The sequence below is a fragment of the Rhopalosiphum padi genome, chromosome 2 (genome assembly GCF_020882245.1).
Source record: "Rhopalosiphum padi isolate XX-2018 chromosome 2, ASM2088224v1, whole genome shotgun sequence".
NCBI lineage: Eukaryota > Metazoa > Arthropoda > Insecta > Hemiptera > Aphididae > Rhopalosiphum > Rhopalosiphum padi.
Genome location: NC_083598.1, coordinates 68,856,375 through 68,875,640, shown reverse-complemented (window position 1 = coordinate 68,875,640; position 19,266 = coordinate 68,856,375). Strand labels below are relative to the sequence as shown.

Sequence of the window (19,266 nt, the reverse complement as noted above, 5' to 3'; positions counted from 1 at the left end):
ACAGTTGATCATCTCCTTTAAATATTTAAATATCTAGTACAATAGTTTATCACGTGATTAAGACGGGAAGTGAGTAGTATTAGTATATAAAGTATAAGTTGGTGGATATATTGTATACATATACTGTATGTGTATACGTATAAAGAAAAAACAAGACTGTAACACGTTCTGTATATAGTTATAATATATGTATAAATGTATAATAATTACGTCTATGCGAATTTGAGATGTAAATACAACGTGTGTATATATAATTATTATACGCGGCTGAGTAACGAGTATAACCAGCGCAGAAAACGACATTTACAATTTTACTAATACTTATTATTAACTATTTAATAATTGTTATCATGGAATTTGATGAATATGCGTTTGTAGAATCTACACGGGAGTAAAAAATGAGCGGAACGTGCTTTGAAGAGAAAAATGTATATACCTATACAATATAATATTATACACATATATGTTTATAAGTTATACATAAATTCATGTACATTATTGTTTTGAAAATGTTCAATGCGTACGTTAATATAATAATAATATCCCGAATAACAACGAATAGTCTGAAAACAAATATACGGTTTTCGCGTTTTGTATGCGCACAAGCGAGTTAAAAACAAATTTCAAACTTTTATTAAAAACTGACGGAATGGTGTAATATAAGCTGCCGATATAATATCATTATGACGTGTATCGCGAAATGAAAATTTCAAACTTAAATGGATATACGTTTTTGATAATTTATTACAGTATGCAAGATTAACGCTGTAGTAAAACTCCATGGGTTCTTGTGAACTGGGATTTTACTAATACTTATAAATAAAAAAAATATATAAAACTTTGAGAATACCGACTGGCTAATAGTTGGACAAATTATTTTTAATTACATAAAAATTTATACATTGATTAAAATTATTAAATATACAACGATTTATATTTTAATCAACGATATAAAAGTGTACCTATAAACTATAATACATTTTGAAATGTTAATCTTACAACTGTAACAGTTATTTACACATGAATAAAGTTGATATTGATTTCAGAATTATTATCCTTTTTATGTTACATATTTATATAATATAAGTGAATAATATCATAATTCCGCTATTACTGATTATTGATTAATAATAAATTAAAATTCTAATTATGTGTACAGTACCAGTATAATAACTGTTAACTAAATATTGTATTGTTAAGTGTTTGTAGGATGTTTGTTTTTCTTAAATATTTATTTTAATAAGAAACTGTTGATAAGTAGATAGATATAGTTGGTAGGTGCTTAAAATATTCAATTACTGTTTAGAAATCCCCCCATTTTCTATCGTATAATCGCGTAGCATTTTAGAATTCGATAAGAGAATAATATATTGTCATTATAGAGGAATTGTACTGCCCAAATTTAAGTAATTTACGCGCTATAACGCGCGTAGACGTACGATATTTTAAAATATCAAACATTATATCATGCGATCTACCATATACCTACATTTTTCATTTCATTTTTCGTCGTCGTTATCTTCGTCGAACCATATATATAGTTACGTGTTCAGAGAAAATTAGTCGACTGAATGACCCATATGATGTATACGTATAATATTATGTGCCTATAATACATGTATACAAACATAGAGACGATATTCAATCGACCAGACTGATAATAATTCCGACAGCGAACCGCAAAGTTTACATCACGTATACGACAACCGTTCGGGTGGATGACGTTCGGTTTTGTGTGTGATTGACGATTGTGTATAATATTACGTGTATTGTGTATGTCTTATGTGCGTACTGCTGATTACTGAAAAGCCTCGAAGGTTGTATGCAGCACGAGTACACTAATGCAATAGTATGCCATATTATTTTAAAGTGAACTGCAGAGGAGCGGAAATCTCTCGGTCTTTATTTTTATATTTTATATCAAATATACTTACCAATTTTAAAATAGAAAATAGGAAATAGTCTCAGGTAGACTAAACCTTATGCCGTCACTTATAAAATGTGCGCGTAAAAAAAATTCTGAAAATGATGACTGCCTCTGCAGGGGGAAGATCTTTTATGGCTTTTCGTGTGCTATTCAATTTCGTCTGACGATCTATACTTTTATATATATACTTATATAGATAGAAAAAATTACACGTATGCAGAACACATAGTACAGAGTGTATCAAAAGTCTTCATCCGATTACAAATGTATATAGCTCGGCAAACGTTAGCCATCAGTAAACGACCCATATACTAATGAAAAGTTAGATAACCAAGTTTATTTTAAGTTATCTTTCGATTAGTATATAGGTAATTTACCTGCGGCTAACGATTGCCGAACTATATAAATTTGTAATCGGATGAAGACTTTTGAAACACCCTGTATATCTATGTAACATACCTAAACCTATTTTATACATATATTATTGCGCATTGGTACCTACTTATATTAATTTATTATTATCTATGTGGTACGAGTATATATTTTAATACTTTTTTGTATATCTATTAGAAGCGTTCATATAAGCTTCACATGTGTATCCAACACGGTCGTTGATTGTTTACTTGGAATGTGTCACATGAAATTGGCATACAATTTTTTTGTTTTTAAGAGGATACTGTAACTTTTCTAATTACTTTCCTCTGCAGATACTCCGTTTCTCTGACAGCGTTTTCGCAAACGGTTTTATAAAACATTTTTTTTCCTTACTTTTGTATACATTATCATCCCGTTTGCATAGTGCACAATGGAAAATTGACATCGTCATTATTAAGTTGTTATATAGGTACTATACGGCATTATAACGCTTATACTTTTCTATTATTATGCTACAAGTTATAATGTCAATGCAATTATTCGAAAGTCGAAACCGTCAAAACAATTTTTGCAGTGTCGTATCTGTGGTAGCTAGGTATATGTTTTTATTTACAAAAAATTGTTTTCATTGACTCAGTTAAAAAAGAAACAGCGTAAACAGTGTCGTTTATAATTTAGATTGAAATAATAAGTTTTTCAATAAAACTTTTAGTTTAAGAGTTTCAAATAATAAATAATATAAAAAAACAAAAATAATAAGAACCTTTTTACTTATATTTTAATGTATAACAATATTCATTCATATTTATTACACGAAAAAAATGATATGTCATCACGTAAAAAAATAATCATTGCTAATTATTATGAAATGTAAAAATGTCTTGAGTTGATAATATTATAATATGCGTTTAAAAATATATCAATAAATGTTAAAATAAATAATATACGCCATAAAAAATGTCTATTATCATAATTTATAAATAATAAAAACATACTAGAACTATTTTAAGGGATTAAATATGTCTTTATATGACTATATAGTTTCTCAAATCCTTTTATTTATATATTATAAAAAGTATTCATTTTTAAGTGGAAATTTCTAACTTAACCTTTCCATTCTTTGAAGTTTAAACTGTTATAATGATTTTTTAAAATTGGTTTCTTTAAGTTAATTTTATTAATATGGAGACAAATTTAAAGTATATTTAAACCGTTTCATCTAACTTATAATGGCTAATAATAATATAATTATGTTGATAGAATTAATTCCTGCTCGTGGCTTGATTAGTCGACGACATGACCTGTTTCCCCGTTTCGTATTATCTATTCACTATTATTTAAATGTCACTTCTCAGCACTTTAGACTGTATATTTTAGTTTTTTTTTTATTATTTAATGAGATTTTAGCAATAAATTATTATATCTCAACAATTATTCATAGTATGATCAACATGAAAAAAAGAAAGGAATATAAATTAATAAAGAAAAAAAATTAATACAATTTAATTCAATTAACAATAATGATAAAAATCGATAACAGCTGGTGTTTAAAGAAATAATAATTAAAATAAAACAGAGATTAACGGCACACGTATAAAGTTCATACGGTTACATTTTTAACCCAATTTTGAGAATACTATTGAGGATGGCTTTTATTATGATGGTATACCTATTATTAGAGGAAAGAGCATTGACGTAGGAAAATTTGAGATTAAATAAAGAGAAGAAAAGATAAGTGAATACATGTTGAAATTCACAAAGCCCCCTTTACATTTATGGAATATTCTATGTATGGCTGTTATTAAGTCTCAATTTATAGGTGTGATATGGTAGCAGGTTATGGCCAGACCGTATTATATTTTGTAGTTGTCTTACATTATTTCATAATGTTTTGTTCACAATAGTCATCAGTGTTATCACTCATCGTTATCAATGAAATAATTAAAAATGCATTATTTTTTAAATAATTTAAAAAAAAAAAACTATTTCACGTGACATCCAGTGACAATGTTGACTCGTTACGTTACTTCCCAACACTGAATACGTTGATATATATATATGGCTATATTCATTGTATAGTCGTAACGCATTTATACGGAATTTCAAAATTATCTTTCAATAAGGACCATAACCGTTTTCATTGATTATAATCCTTGTAACAATACATATATTTTTACATTTTGATTGATTGCCTTCAGAAATCTTTGACATTGAAGAAACCTGAGTGCGTAGTATTCCTCGGGCCATCATTATACTGGATTCATGAATACAAAGGTGTACTACTTTATCGAATCTGTGATATTTGACGAAATGTGAATAATTCATTGTGAAGATTGCTACAAGCAAATAAAATAAATAAAATAATATATTTATATATAAGTATATAATTATGTATTAAAACATATACGAATTTTAAACTGTATAACGTAAAAAGCAATAATAAGTTTCAATGTAATCATATAATATTACATTTATAGTATACCTATGCATTGATCGTATACACGTACGTGTGAGTCACGGGATTGCTAATATAATATATATACGACTACTTAACGTTATTGAAAAAATAAAAAAAAAACCTTTTTATATATAAAAAGTTCGTATACAAATTCAACGTAACATTTTTAATCATTTCAGTTTCATGGGAAACTACGTTATACTTAATGAACCATCCGACAGGAAACATTAAATTATACGGTCGAAATATCCCAAAAACACGGTTTTCCTTTACACCTTTTATGTGCGTGGGGTAAAACGAAGTGGGCCCGCGCACACCAACCCCCATAACTAACACTCATTTTGTGATGCACCTGTACCTATATACCTACCCGGGTGACGCACCTATAGATAGAAATCCATTGATAAGATTTTAGATTTATGCGTCTCATTATGTGCCTTTTTTAAAACTCTTACCATGTCAATGCGATAATAATATATTACTACATTTTATTTGTACTCGATAAATATCAATATGTATATATATATATAGATTATATTCATATAGGCTGAACGGAAAGTATTCAAATCGTGGCGACAACGATGGCACCGTCGAACGAAAAGAGGGCGTTTCGATGTGATTGACCCCGTCAGACCCATTAAAGATTTTTTTTCGATTCAATATATGTAAAACATGATTTTAGAGAATTCAGTTTACTTTTTGATTTACCTGAACTCAAAAAAAAAGAAGTAAAATTAAACTTTTGTTTCCGCGTTTTGTAAGACTAGTCAAATAAGATAACCTGCAATCTATAAAGTTAAATTATGTGAATATTTTTGTAATGAATCAAAAATAAGCTCGTACGTTGCTATTAATGAAACTTTACTTTATAATAAATTATTATTATTAATAATATATTAAACTATAGATGTCTTAGTTAGGTATTTTTAAGAATAAATGACAAGGCTATATAGGAGTGTCAACTTTCCTTTGCCTAGTCGTTTATTGTTTAATAATGCCTATACATTTTTACGATAAAGTTTACAAAAAGTGGTTGCGGAAGTACCAATCCAGTAGCAAGCGTTGCATGTGAACGAGCTCAAATACTGCTGTAAGTCACGCCCTGTATTAAACACTTGATACGGACCAAAAATCGTATTTTAAAATTACTAAAACAATTTTAAAAGTTTCAGCTGTCCCGGATGCACTTATTTACCTATATTATATGTAGTGGAACGAAGTAAAAATATTTTGTGTTTATTCACATAAACAATGGTGATGGTGTCGACGCTGTAGGTCTTTCGAGTTTTTGGGAGCATATATTATTATAATACACGAAGATAAATTTGGTCGATTTACTCGCGAACAAGACGTACTCTCTCTTTCCGTATTTTTATTATAATTTATCAACCCCGGTACAAAATATTTGTGTAAAATGTGTTAAAACTTTTTGAATAAATATATTTTACCGTTAATTTATATGAGTATGTACATTTATATGTATATATATATTTATATATGAGCAAATGCGCCGCTCGTGTTTTAAAATAATGTCTCGCCCCATAGCTCGTGATTATCTTGGGCCGAAACGCATTATGAACGTGAGCATATAACTTAATAATTGGTGCATCATAAGAAAATACGCAGTAAATGGTGCGAAAACGTCAGGGTTTTGTAAAATATACATAATTTTAGTTCTAAATGTTCAGTTTATCGTAAAATACAATAATGCATTAATATATTACTATTTACTATATGTTATGCTTATATATATATATATATATAAACAACATATACAGCGAAACTTCTGAATAGCAAACACTCTTGGTCACCAAAATGTTGTCCGTTATTCGGAAAGGGTACATTTTTGAAATTCATAAAGGATAAATGCATTAAAAGAAAATATGCACTATATTAAATTTAATTATAGTGTTTTAACAATTGACATATTAGTCAAATAAAATATAAACGAATATTACTATTAATATTTAAATATAATAAAATATCAATACAATATCCAGTTTCCTTTTAAAGAAATTAAAAGACAAAAAAGATAGGCAAGTATCGAGTGAACCATTGTAATGGATTTGTTCAGTTTAAATTCATTGTTATATTATAATTGTATATAAAATTTTGGTTAATGAAAAACTTTTAAGGAATCTTACAATTCAATATTCAAGCATCTTGAATCAAAAAAATGTTATCAATATTTAAAGGAAAAATATTGAATTTCTATGAATAGCTCAAAAAGAAAATATTTAGAAAATAATTTTATGTATGTTGGAAATGCTAACATAAATATTTCGTGAAAATTTCAAGTAGGTATCTACGATTATTCGTTTTTGATTTATATTAAAAAAAGAAAAATCTATTTCATCAAATAATGGTTTTGAGTGAAAATTCTTGTTATTCCTCATTTATTTTTAAATAGGTGTCCGCTATTGGGAGGTATCCTTTAGGGGAGGTTTCACTGCTGTATACAGTATAATAGTGTATACATTAAACATTAATTATTTTATAGTATAGTACCTATTTTTAACGATGATTTTGATTGTCACAATACAATAAGAAACCAAAATTAAATCTTAAAATGTCAAACTTAAAAAAATGTTGAAGTTTAACACTATAATAAAATTATTATAGGCGGTGCACTCTTACATAATGATATGCATTTTCGGCAACGGTCTTTGGAATCCGGTTTCGACTACCGTCTACCGCATACCTTTTATATTATTATATTTTCATCGTGTTAATAGAATGGTATTTATTAATAACGGACATTTCGATTTAATTATTATGACGTGTATTATCACAATAGTGTGCTATACGGAAATTAGTCATAAATTGCAATTTAAAACACATTAACGACGACGTACGTAATTTCGGAAGGAAACTACATTGACCACGCGACGATAATATTGTCGTTAAATATGTATTAGTCATACATATCTAAAGCTAAGTGGTTACGAAATACAAACTATATGTTATAATATATCGGCAATCGAACTGTCGTAATATTATGCAGAGATGACACATTGACACGTCATAATACTACTATATGTATATTAAATTATTACTAATATGATAATTAATTATTATTATCTACTACGTACTAATTAACACAGATAACTACTATCTAATTAGATATTTTTTAAAATTTGTATAATATCGTCTAAAAAAAAGGATTTTTCTTATTTCTTAGTTATTGACCACTCAATAATGTATTCGAGAATAACATTATACAATAATGACACATTCAAACGTTGCTAAATAAAATATATATTTATCCGTAGACATATTATTTAACGTAATAACGTCCGTATATACCTATACACCCACGCGTCCTGGCGTCCATGATATAGAATACAGAATGGTTAATTTATTGTGTACGATATTTTATTGGATATTTGTTTTAAAAACAAATACCGATTTTCACCGAAAGATATATAACAATTGGCATGTAAAGAACCAACGAAAGTACATTGTAGTACGTACGTAATAAATGGTTAAAAAAATGATACATATTATTATACTTTCTGTCTATAGTTTTTAAGAAAAAAAACAATAGATACTATCTGTTTTGATGTTCGGAACAATTAAAACGTCAGCCGGTCTTGCACCGGAAGCACACCGCCACGCGAGAAAGACTTTAGAAAGGCTTAGCCTTTAGACGTTCGAAATTTCTCATATTATAGTGTAAATTTTGTCCATTGTCTGCACATCGACCGGTAGAAGGGTGGAAGTCGTCAGTATATCGGCGGCGGTGGTGGCGCAGTGGCGACGGTTAAAAAGAACAAAAAAAAAAAAAACCGTTAAAAACGTACGTCGTATTCTCTGGCGTGTGCGTATTATCATACACGACCATCTATCGGCGATCGTACACACGCACACGCACAGACACACACACGTATACGAGCGAATGTCGTCGGTGGAATAAAACATAATTTATAATATATTTACGCAGAACGTATGCGAAAATGATGATTTGCGGGCGTTTAGCGTCGGTGTGCGTTATAATATATTGTTGTCGCACGACGGTGGCGAATGTCCAAAAAACCGCGTACAAAACGTCCCCAAAATGAGGTGCTCTCCCCCATCGCCCGGATAATACACCTGGAAAAATATTATGTTAAAAACGAATACGATATTTTAAACGGTTTGCGATAATATTATAATAAATAGCGATAAAAACGGTAGGCAGAATACACTGCAGCCCCGCCGAACGCTGCATTATTGTATCGCACGGTGAACGGCAGATGAACAATAATATTATACCGATTTGATAGGTACGTTTTCTTTTTCGTGTACGTACGCGCTACACACGCACACACACCGGCCGAGTAGGCGGCAGCGTACCATCGCCATCATCATCATCATCATCATCGTCATCATCATCATCGTCATCGTCATTATTATCGTCGTCGTCGTCGTCGTCATCGTCCATTGTTGTCAGTCGCGCGTACCTATACATATATATATATATAAACGTTTACCTGTTCCCCGCCACCGACACGACGATGTGTGCGTGTGTGTGTGCGTGCGACTCGGTAGACTACACACACACACACACACACACACACACACACGCACACGCACACACACATAAACACGCAAGAACGGCGCAGAGGAGATGGCGTGTCGTGTTGTTGTGCGTGTGTGTGCGTGTATAATATACGACGACGTCACGGACCGACGGGAATGCGGTCGTCAGGTAGGGCACACAACCGGTGAGTTCCTGTTGCGGTCGGCCGTTCGAGAGTGGGGGAAACGTTCGACGGCGACTCGAGCGCCGGCCAGTGTCGCGCCGCCCGTTCAGTCAGTTTTTGGTACCGGTTCGTTTTGTCGTCGTCACCGTGTGTTGCGCGCTCATAAACGGTTACGAGTGTGTCGATACGTATACGTACAGTGTTCCGTGTACGCGAAAGTGCCGATCGCCGTGATGTCTTGTTCGCGTCGTAAAAGTGCTTGATCCATACGGTTTTTTTTTAACAAATTTCGACCTGCCGGCAACGGTGCGCGAGTGCGATTTTAATAAAATTTCACTCGGGATTTGACATCCAGGATTTTCCGAGCAGCACAAAATCGACATGTCGTCGTCGTCTTCGCAGTGATAATACACAGGTACTCGGAGTCCGTGTAGTTCAGTGTTGACGTGTGCGTGTGCGTCGTCGGCGAAATAAATATATTTTGTAAATCGTGTTTAAATTACATTTTTCTATTGGTCGCGATCGCGAAAATGTGGTGGTTTAACAGCAATCGCGGTTCGCGGTTCTTGGCCGCGGCGGCGTTGCTGGCGCTCGTGGTGCCGTCCTCGGTCCTATCGTTCGAGGGCTGTCCGGCCGTGTGCTCTTGCAAGTGGAAAGGCGGCCGACGGACGGTCGAGTGCGCGGATCGGGCGCTGATAACCGTGCCGATGGGTGTGGACCCGGAAACCCAAGTGCTGGACCTGTCCGGCAACAACCTGCAGATATTGCCCAACGAGACGTTCTACAAGGCGGGTTTGGCCAACCTGCAAAAGGCGTATCTGCGCAACTGCCGCATCGGGCAGATCGACGAGTCGGCGTTCCGCGGTCTGACCAACTTGATCGAGCTGGACCTGTCCAACAACATGCTCACGTCCGTGCCGTCGCACGTGTTCAGGGACGTGCCGTACCTCCGCGACCTGTCCGTGGCCGGCAACCCCATACAGAAGATCGAAGCGCGCGCCTTCTCCGACTGTCCGGCCGTCGTCAAGGTGGACGCGTCCCACTGCGGGCTACAGTCCGTGGCGGGCCACGCGTTCGACGGCGTAGTCAGGCTGGAGACGCTCCGCATCAACGACAACCGGTTGACTGAACTTTCGGCGACCGTGCTCGAGTCGCTCACGAAACTCCGGTCCGTCGAGCTGCATGACAACCCGTGGGTGTGCGACTGTCACCTGCGACCCATGAAACTGTGGCTGTCCAGTAACAACGTGCCGTACAGCCAACCGCCGCTGTGCTCGGGCGGCCCCGACCGGCTGTCCGGCAAACCGCTCACCGAACTGGACGTGGAGGACTTCGACTGCCGACCGGACGTGCGCGCCGAGTCCCGATACGTGGAGGTGACCGAGGGCAACAACGCGACGGTCCGGTGCCGGGTCGAACCGGGTTCGATGGCGCACATCGCGTGGTACCTGAACGGCCGCCGGTTGCAGGGCGCCGGTACGCCGGCCATCGGATATCCGGGCGCCGCGTCCGCCAACCCGCGAATGTTCTTCATTGACGGTGTGGACGAGGAGGACGGCAGCCGCCGGAGCGAGATGACGCTGACGGACGTGCGGCGCGAAGACGCGGGTCAGTATTCGTGTCTGGCCGAGAACCGGGCCGGCAACTCGGAAGCCAACTTCACGGTCTACGTGACCGACCGGCCGTCCGTCATCATGTCCACGTTCGGTTCGGCGCACGTCAACGGCGTGGCCGCCGCCATGGCCGCGCTAATCGTGTTCATACTGGTGTTGATCGCGCTGACCGTGATGCGCATCCGGCGGTCCGGATATCCGGCCGACACCAAGCCCACAGAAGCAGCAGGAAATCGCGGTAGCGGCAAACCCAACACCGGTTCGATGGCCATGAACGGAGGTGGAGCAACGATGGGACGCGGCGGCGGAGGATACGGCAATAACGGCATGTTGGCCGGAGGCGGCAAGACCAATCCGGCGCTGGACATATCGTCCGTGATCGAGCGCAACTACGATCCGGACCTGGAACCCGGGCTGGGATCTGTGTGCACGCCAACGGGATCGTATCACGTGGCCGGATTGGACCTGATACACGACCACGACGCTTCCCGGCTGGAGATGTGCGATTCGCCGATGTCTTCGACCGCCAAACCTCCTCCGTCGTATTACAGCGGAGCCAGGACTGTGTCCGGTAGCGGGAACGTGCGCCCGTACGACGATCGGACGCCGATCATCGGCACCGGAAGTGCGGGCGACGCGTACAGCGTGGGCACCGGATCCGACGAAGTTTTCTCGTACAACAGCCAACAGCAGTTGCACTACGGCGGCGGCGGCGGCGGCGGTCATTACGCCCAACAACAACAAGCCGTCGGCGGAGGCAGCGTCAACAGCGATTATCCGGCCGACTACGGTCTGCCGATCATACCGACCGGACATCATCACCTCAATCAGTCTTCGACCAACGTGTCTCAGTACAGCCAACATCCACAGCAACACCCTCAACAGCAGCAACATCAACAGTATTACAACAACAACCACCATCATCAGCAACAGCAACAGCTTCACCATCAACAGGAATACGTTCAGCAACAGCAAGACGTGTCCCAACAGCCGTCGGTCAAGACGCTGCGAGTGTGGCAGAGGGGCGTACCGGTGTTGCCCACCACGCCGTCCCTGCAGAGGTTCGCCAACAGGACTTCGCCCACCACGCCGGGCACGGACGTCTGAGCGTAGAAATCGGTTCGAGTGGTAGTCAAAGGTCGTCGTCATTTTATCCTCTCGACACCTGTACCTAACCCGTAATCTTATTGTACCGTTTTGCTTCGTTTCGTTTTATTTATTATCGTGTATACCTACGGCGCGTTTCGTTCCTTTTCGCGTTACTTTTCTACGATTTTTTGTTGTTGTTGTTGATGTTGTTGTAGTCATAGTTCAGTAGTTGTATACTGTTATTTTTAATTGCGTGCTCGGCGTGTGACGCAACCGCGATGACCCGAAACGGACGATTTTTTCCATCTCGAAAACACTCCAGCGGAGTTGCAACCAAAATCTACAGCTTAATCATCGGCGTAGTACATCTGCGCAGTAATAATGATTTTCGGTAAAACCTCTGACCGGTTAGGCTCGGTTTTTTTTTTTTTGAGAAAAATATTACATTTTTCCTACTTTTCGAAAACAGAAACGAAACGGAAAAAACCGGCCGTGAGATCTCATTCGTTACGGAGACTCGCGTCATGCCCAATGTTGTTCCTCTTGTACATTATTGTAATAGCTTATGTATATATATTATATTATTGATACATACGGCGTGATGTATATTATGACTATATTGCGCCGTAAAAAATGTATATGTAAGTGTAAGATAGGCATAGTATTATATTTCCCCCCAAAATATGGCTGTGATGATGCGGTTTGTTTTTTGCTCGATGGTGACAAAGAAAAACCTATTTTTTTTTTTATTATTTTTTTTTTTTTAATTACCTCTGTAAGATAAATATGTTGAAAACAATAATAAAAAAAGAATTTAAGATTATTCTATGTTTAACGCAAACGACTATTACAATACAATACGATTACGACAATGACGATACCTATACCTAATATTATGTATTGGCGTACTCACGGCGCATCGCTGAAATACCAAATCAAACATTATTATTATAGTAAGTTGCAGTTATATAAATATTTTATTGTAATGTATAAAATGATAAATTAATATATCTCTCGTGTTCGTGGTGCGCCAAACCTCGGGTAGTCCGTCATCGTCGTACACTATTACGCATTGTCACTATACATATATATTTTAATATATTGTTGTGAAAACTACCTATATGTTTAAAATTTATAATTTGTATTTTATAATATTATCATTGTTATACATGTATATAATATAAGGACTTTTATTTATTTGTCATATGTAGATAAAAATATTTAATATATTAAGCATATCGCATATGTACCTATGTTTTTTTTCTAATTTCGATGAACTATATTTTCATATTATTTTTTTGTGTTTTGTCGTCAACCCTATATATAATTTATTATATATTATCATACATAAAATACGAATTACGTTAAGACATAATAATTTATTATACCCACACGTACGGCGTTATTTTTTTTTTTTAATATACGAATATTATTTTTTAACATACATCATTTGCTGCTTATATCAATCATACACACGACTGCTCACGCATGTGTTGTACTGTTTTCCTTAGATGCGTGTATTCGCCTATATATTATTACTATGATCCATCAATCTGTGGTATCCTATCGACCGCTATCGCATATTTAGTTTTGCCGCGGCGGTTCTCCTTGACACGTGGCGATGGCAGTGACGTTATGGACCGCGTCGCCACCGCGTGAAAGTTCGAAGGATGAGCAGCTAAGGAGACGCTCGTCGTATAATATTATTATTATATTATCATTTGGCCGTTACGCCGATATGTAGTACAGCGGGAGAACGGTTTTTCCTCCGTTCTCTTCTCTCGTCTCGCCAGATTCAATATTATATACTATTACATCATAATACGTAGTAAACGCATACCTGCCGCAGCGGGTTAGGTGAGGGTACGTTTGGGAGTCGCGTATTCGCGTTAGGTTTTCTATATGCCTCCATAGTTATACAATATAATAATATATATATACCTACGTTTTATACGTTACGTACGAGGGAAAACTCGCAGACAAACGACTGCGGCGACTAAGAGGTACGGCGACGGAGGTACTATTATAGAAGGAGATGGAGCGAGAGTAATATTAATGGTAAGAAAAAAAAAGAATCTTATGCGCCGCCGACGAAATCTTCCGAATGGTTACGGACAGGTACACAGACAATCGTACAGAAAACGGCATTAGGTTGTATAGCTCTGCCTGGTATATATGATGTCGAAGCCACCACAATGACAAAAAAAAAAATTTATATATTATTACACGCAGATGGGAGGGCTCACGGTTTTTTTTTTTCTTTCTTCGGCCGTTCACGATTCTTTATTCCTCGACCCCTCTCCCCCACGATACCTTCGTCGTCGTCTTCGTATACCTGTAGCTGCACACCTGGTACCGATTATCCGAAATCTCGACGCGGTGGTTTATATATATATATATACGCTTCTCTTTTTTCAGTTCGTCTCTCTCATTCACTCTATCTCTCTCCCGATTGCGATCCATCTCTCTCGAACCCGATCCGTCTATCTCTCTTTTACCGTCTTCTATATGGTGGTTATTTTTAGTATACCTATATATATATTTAATACGCAGTTTCTCCTTCGCCGGTCGGATTTCTTTTGTACGCGCTCAAATACACGCATGTATATTAGGAATATATATATACACACGCATGACGTAGACACATATATATAATATATATTTTGTATGTTATTCATATAATGCGTTAGTGCGTGTGTGCGTATAAGTACCTGCAGCTCCGTCGAAGACACCTGGCGGTTCCTCACTCGTTTTACAGCCAATTTCGACAGGGCTGCTTCGTATATTGAATAGCAAGAGAAACCCTTTGAGACGACGGCGGTCGTTTTTCCTAGTCAAACGAAAGCATTCTTCGACCTCGACAATATAATATAATATCGTATTGTTTGTCTTTTGTGTAACGTTTTCGGATCGAAGACAAAATGTAAATACTCCGAACAGGGTAAACATAATCGCGAGAGCACTGCGTATAATAGTCGTTCGCTCTCGGCGGTATGTCATATTATAATGATCTTACGTCGTATATTGTGCATTGAGCACACACCGATTTTTTTTTTAAACTATAAAACAATATAATATATTAGGTACACGCGTGTGTGACTGTGCACTTTTTAATACTTTTATATGGTTAAATATAATATTTTTAGTAAGACCGTACGGCAGCCCGGAAAACCGTCGAACTCGCTCGAAATGTGTACGGATTGATGAAAAATAATATCGCGTCTTAGCAATCCGAAGTTTTTACATGACTACGACGACGACGTAGAAATGCAAATGCACATGACGCAAGTAGGTATTATTATATTATAATAATATATTGCATATAATATACACGTGCAATAGGGAATTTGAAATATCGTTTTCCTCTTGTAGTGCACGCCATGTGTTTGAATAGGTGTTTTCGGCACGAAATCCGAGCAACGTATATAATATATAATATGGTCATACGTCACACACACACACACACACACACACACACACACACACACACACACACATTTAATATTATTAACGCGTATTTTTTTAGTTTGCTACGTATATTATGTTAGATATTGTGACTTGTATTGCGTTTTAGGAGAATTGCTTTTTTTATTTCCCGTCTACGTGATATTGGTCCCGGCCGGAACGCCGTCGCAAGTGGCCAATTAATAAAACACTACGTGTGCGCGCGTTTTAAGAATATATTGAAAAAATAAATCTCCAGCCGGTCGCTATATGTAGATACAGAGTATTATATAATATAATATTATACGTTTACTCGTATTCAGACGCGTTATAATAATAATAATAATGTTTTATACGTCCTGTAATAATAATTATTTAAAACCGCCAAATCGAAAAAAATAAATATATTATTATACGCCGGGCAGATTTATGCCGCGGACGGCAATTTACACACGATTTATAATATAATAATATCATCGTATCATTATACATTTTTACTTGCGATTTGCATAGTGCACTATCGCTATTCGCTACACACGCGTTTTATATTATTATTATATTATTATATAGCGACGGCGTTTGCGTTTTGTTCCCACATCTACGATATGAGAAACCACATAGCACTGTCCCGTAATATGATAATATTATATTAACGCGGCAAAACGTAAAAAACTCATGATATAACGAATATTATAACGAACCGCCGTGGATGTGTCCGACCAGCGCCCGCTTGTGTGTGTGTTAAATTATATTTTGTTAGTGCACACACCGCATTACAGTGTATATACTTTTTGAGTATTATTGTTGCAGTCGGTACCTATAGCTGTACATATAATAATATGTGAATCCAACAGATGTACGCCGAGCGCGACCGACTCGAAATCTCCGGGTTGATCTTTGTAACGAGCGACGTCTTTCGTCGAAATTAAATTGCTCCCCGGTAAAAAAAGGATCAAAAAAAAATGAAATATTGTAACTATATATAACGGTAACATTGCTCGACATTGGGTTCTTTTTTTTCGTCGTCAGTTTTCTAAAAGATGACGCATATAATGTATTATACATATGCGTGATTATAAAAAAATTCTGTCACACGACGAAAATCGTCGCAATTTTTCAACTGGCGTTGATACATTTTTGAAGCGCTTAATATCGATCACGGACCATGATGTATTGTGCTATACGTATAGCTCTCGGTGTATACATACCATATTAGGACATTCAGGCGCGCTTGGACTGATTTTTCAGAAAATAATATGTATTATGATGAGAAGACATTTTATTTCGGCAATATTGAATATTATTTATAAGTTTTTTGATGAGTTTGATTAAGTAGACAAGTAAGAATATTTACAAATAATTAGGGGCGATTGTGTCATATTATATCAGGTGAAATAATATACTCTTAAAATAAACAAAGTACGCATTATATTTAATTGAAAATTTTAAAACAATTATAATAAGATTTTTGGTACATGATTTTAATAACAAATAATAACAGTTTATTTTTAATCATTCCGGCGGAATTCACAGACAGACCCGAGTCTGTTACAACAACAAAATGCATTATTTATAAAAGATATTTTAAACACAACAGTATTTCAAAATCATTCGTTCAAATGCATTGTAACGATTGCCGTTACAGCATTATGCTAAATTGCCCAAATTAAATATTTACAAACTCGAACAATCAAAAAACCGTCAATTTGTAGGATCCCAAGATTTTTTGCATACAAAGTGTTACCTTAACATATCTACCGGTATAGTAAATTTATTCTATAAATAAATAATATTTTATAGAAAATAATAGTAATTATCACTGATTAAATTTATGTATTTGTTAACAGTATCACCGTATATCATCATATATTTTATGAAATACACGGTTAAAATATTTTCATCTCGAGCATAAATATAAATAAATATCATATACTGGGCCATATTTTTATTGAACAAAACTTTTTATTTAAAAATCTATTAATATTTTTGGAAATATTTGTTTTACATAATTTCCTGCCGAAATAAATCTACATTTTTTTAAAAAAAATAAAAATGTTTAATAATTTTTATCGTTATAATTGTTTAAGTTTTTAACTTACATTTTGAATTACATATCATAAATTGAATTATTATTTGGAGTATTTCGATGTATAATAAATTTAAATTCATTTATGAGTAGTGATAACTTATAAGTATTTAAAGCTTAGGTGAACGAATTGGAGCGGTACGGTGATGCTCTACAAAATGTTGGTCTACTACCTCCGCTTACTTAAATTTTAAATACTTATTACTTATTAACTAATCGTTAAATTTTCGATTTATAATATATCAAAATACTGCAAAAGGTAATCTGATTAATGATATTAAATTAGCAATATATTATGTTGTCATTTAAACTAGTTGAAAACGTAAAATTAAAAATAATAATCATTAGAATTAATTTTCAAAAATGTCAGTAGAGTGAAATAATGAGTTTTGTTCGATAAATGAATCACTCAGTATACCTCATTTCTACCAAAGCCGTAAGAAATACCTAATAATAATTATGTTTTTAAAAAATTTGTTGCAGTCGTGTTATGGTGGGTTCAAACGAAATAATATATTTCACTGTGTAATAATAAATAATAATGAGATGTCTTTGTGGATTAAGTCGTTGAGCACGTTTTGTCGCAACTAGCTTAATACCGGCGGGAACGCGTGAATTTTCAAATTTAATTTTTGTAATCAAAATCCAAACGTCCGCTGCATACAATATAATAATGACCTGCATACTCGTACACATATACTCGTATTATATTATTATTGTCGCGTGTTTACATACGTACATAATATTATTATTATGTACATTATGATTAGCATTATAAAGATCAGAACTCTGTAGAAGAGATTTGTTGTTCCCTGTATTATAGAGATAAAGATTAATAAAAAATATATTTATATTACGTGTCCGTAATATTACATAGTCATATTAAAGTTGGAATATCATATATTTTTGTACCTATTATTATTATTATTATTATTATCGTCGTCGTCGTCGTCGCCGCAGTCAGATTTGGATTAAAGCTTATATGAATTATATCGTATGTTTGTTGCGAGGGGTAGGGGGGTGAGGTGGTAATGCGGGACGTGAGGATTTAAATTTTAAACGAAACGAATTACGCACGTCGAGTCTGTTATCGACTGAGACGATCTAACCACGCGAGACAGCGAGTTTTATACATTTAAGTGTTTAATATAATATACCTATATATGCATATATTTATTATTGTTATTAATATTTTTATCATATATTTGACGAACGGATAAGCTACACAATAGTCGGCATAAGACTATTGTATACTTTTACCAAATATTTTTTTTTATTATTACGCGCGTACAGCGTATACGTCTTGCCAGCTGCTATAGCCGCGGGAGCTTGTTCACGATTCCGACTTATTTGGTCGAGACGTATACGCGCGCATGATTAGGTATTATTATTACTATGTATATTCGGGACTTTCCTCGTCAGATCGAATTCCGATCGCTGTTAGCACAACATTGTTTCGCTCACGCACAAACAACTCGTGAAATTTGAACGAACCGTATTAGGTTTTATGTATACATATTGATAATAGTAGTGTGATAAAAGAAAAATAATATTTCGATAACAAATTTGTGTATATGATGTATAATGTA

General features: G+C 35.5%; 1 protein-coding gene and 1 long non-coding RNA gene across 2 annotated transcripts in view; both read left to right on the top strand.

The window, feature by feature from the left end:
- Positions 1-9,541: 9,541 nt before the first annotated feature.
- LOC132919830 (leucine-rich repeat-containing protein 24-like) lies at positions 9,542-13,392 on the top strand. The gene has a single exon (XM_060981709.1). It carries the CDS (start codon positions 9,976-9,978, stop codon positions 12,163-12,165), a length of 2,190 nt encoding a protein of 729 aa, XP_060837692.1. The 5' UTR covers positions 9,542-9,975; the 3' UTR covers positions 12,166-13,392.
- Positions 13,393-14,889: 1,497 nt separating this feature from the next.
- The window catches only part of LOC132922140 (uncharacterized), a 57,015-nt gene continuing 52,638 nt past the window's right edge, over positions 14,890-19,266 (top strand). The window contains exon 1 of the long non-coding RNA XR_009660988.1: positions 14,890-15,435. This is a non-coding gene — a long non-coding RNA (uncharacterized LOC132922140). The remainder of the gene's footprint in view (positions 15,436-19,266) is intronic.

Bases quoted from the DNA above. Each gene is read 5' to 3' on its own strand.
- LOC132919830 (XM_060981709.1), top strand. From the start codon at position 9,976: ATGTGGTGGTTTAACAGCAATCGCGGTTCGCGGTTCTTGGCCGCGGCG.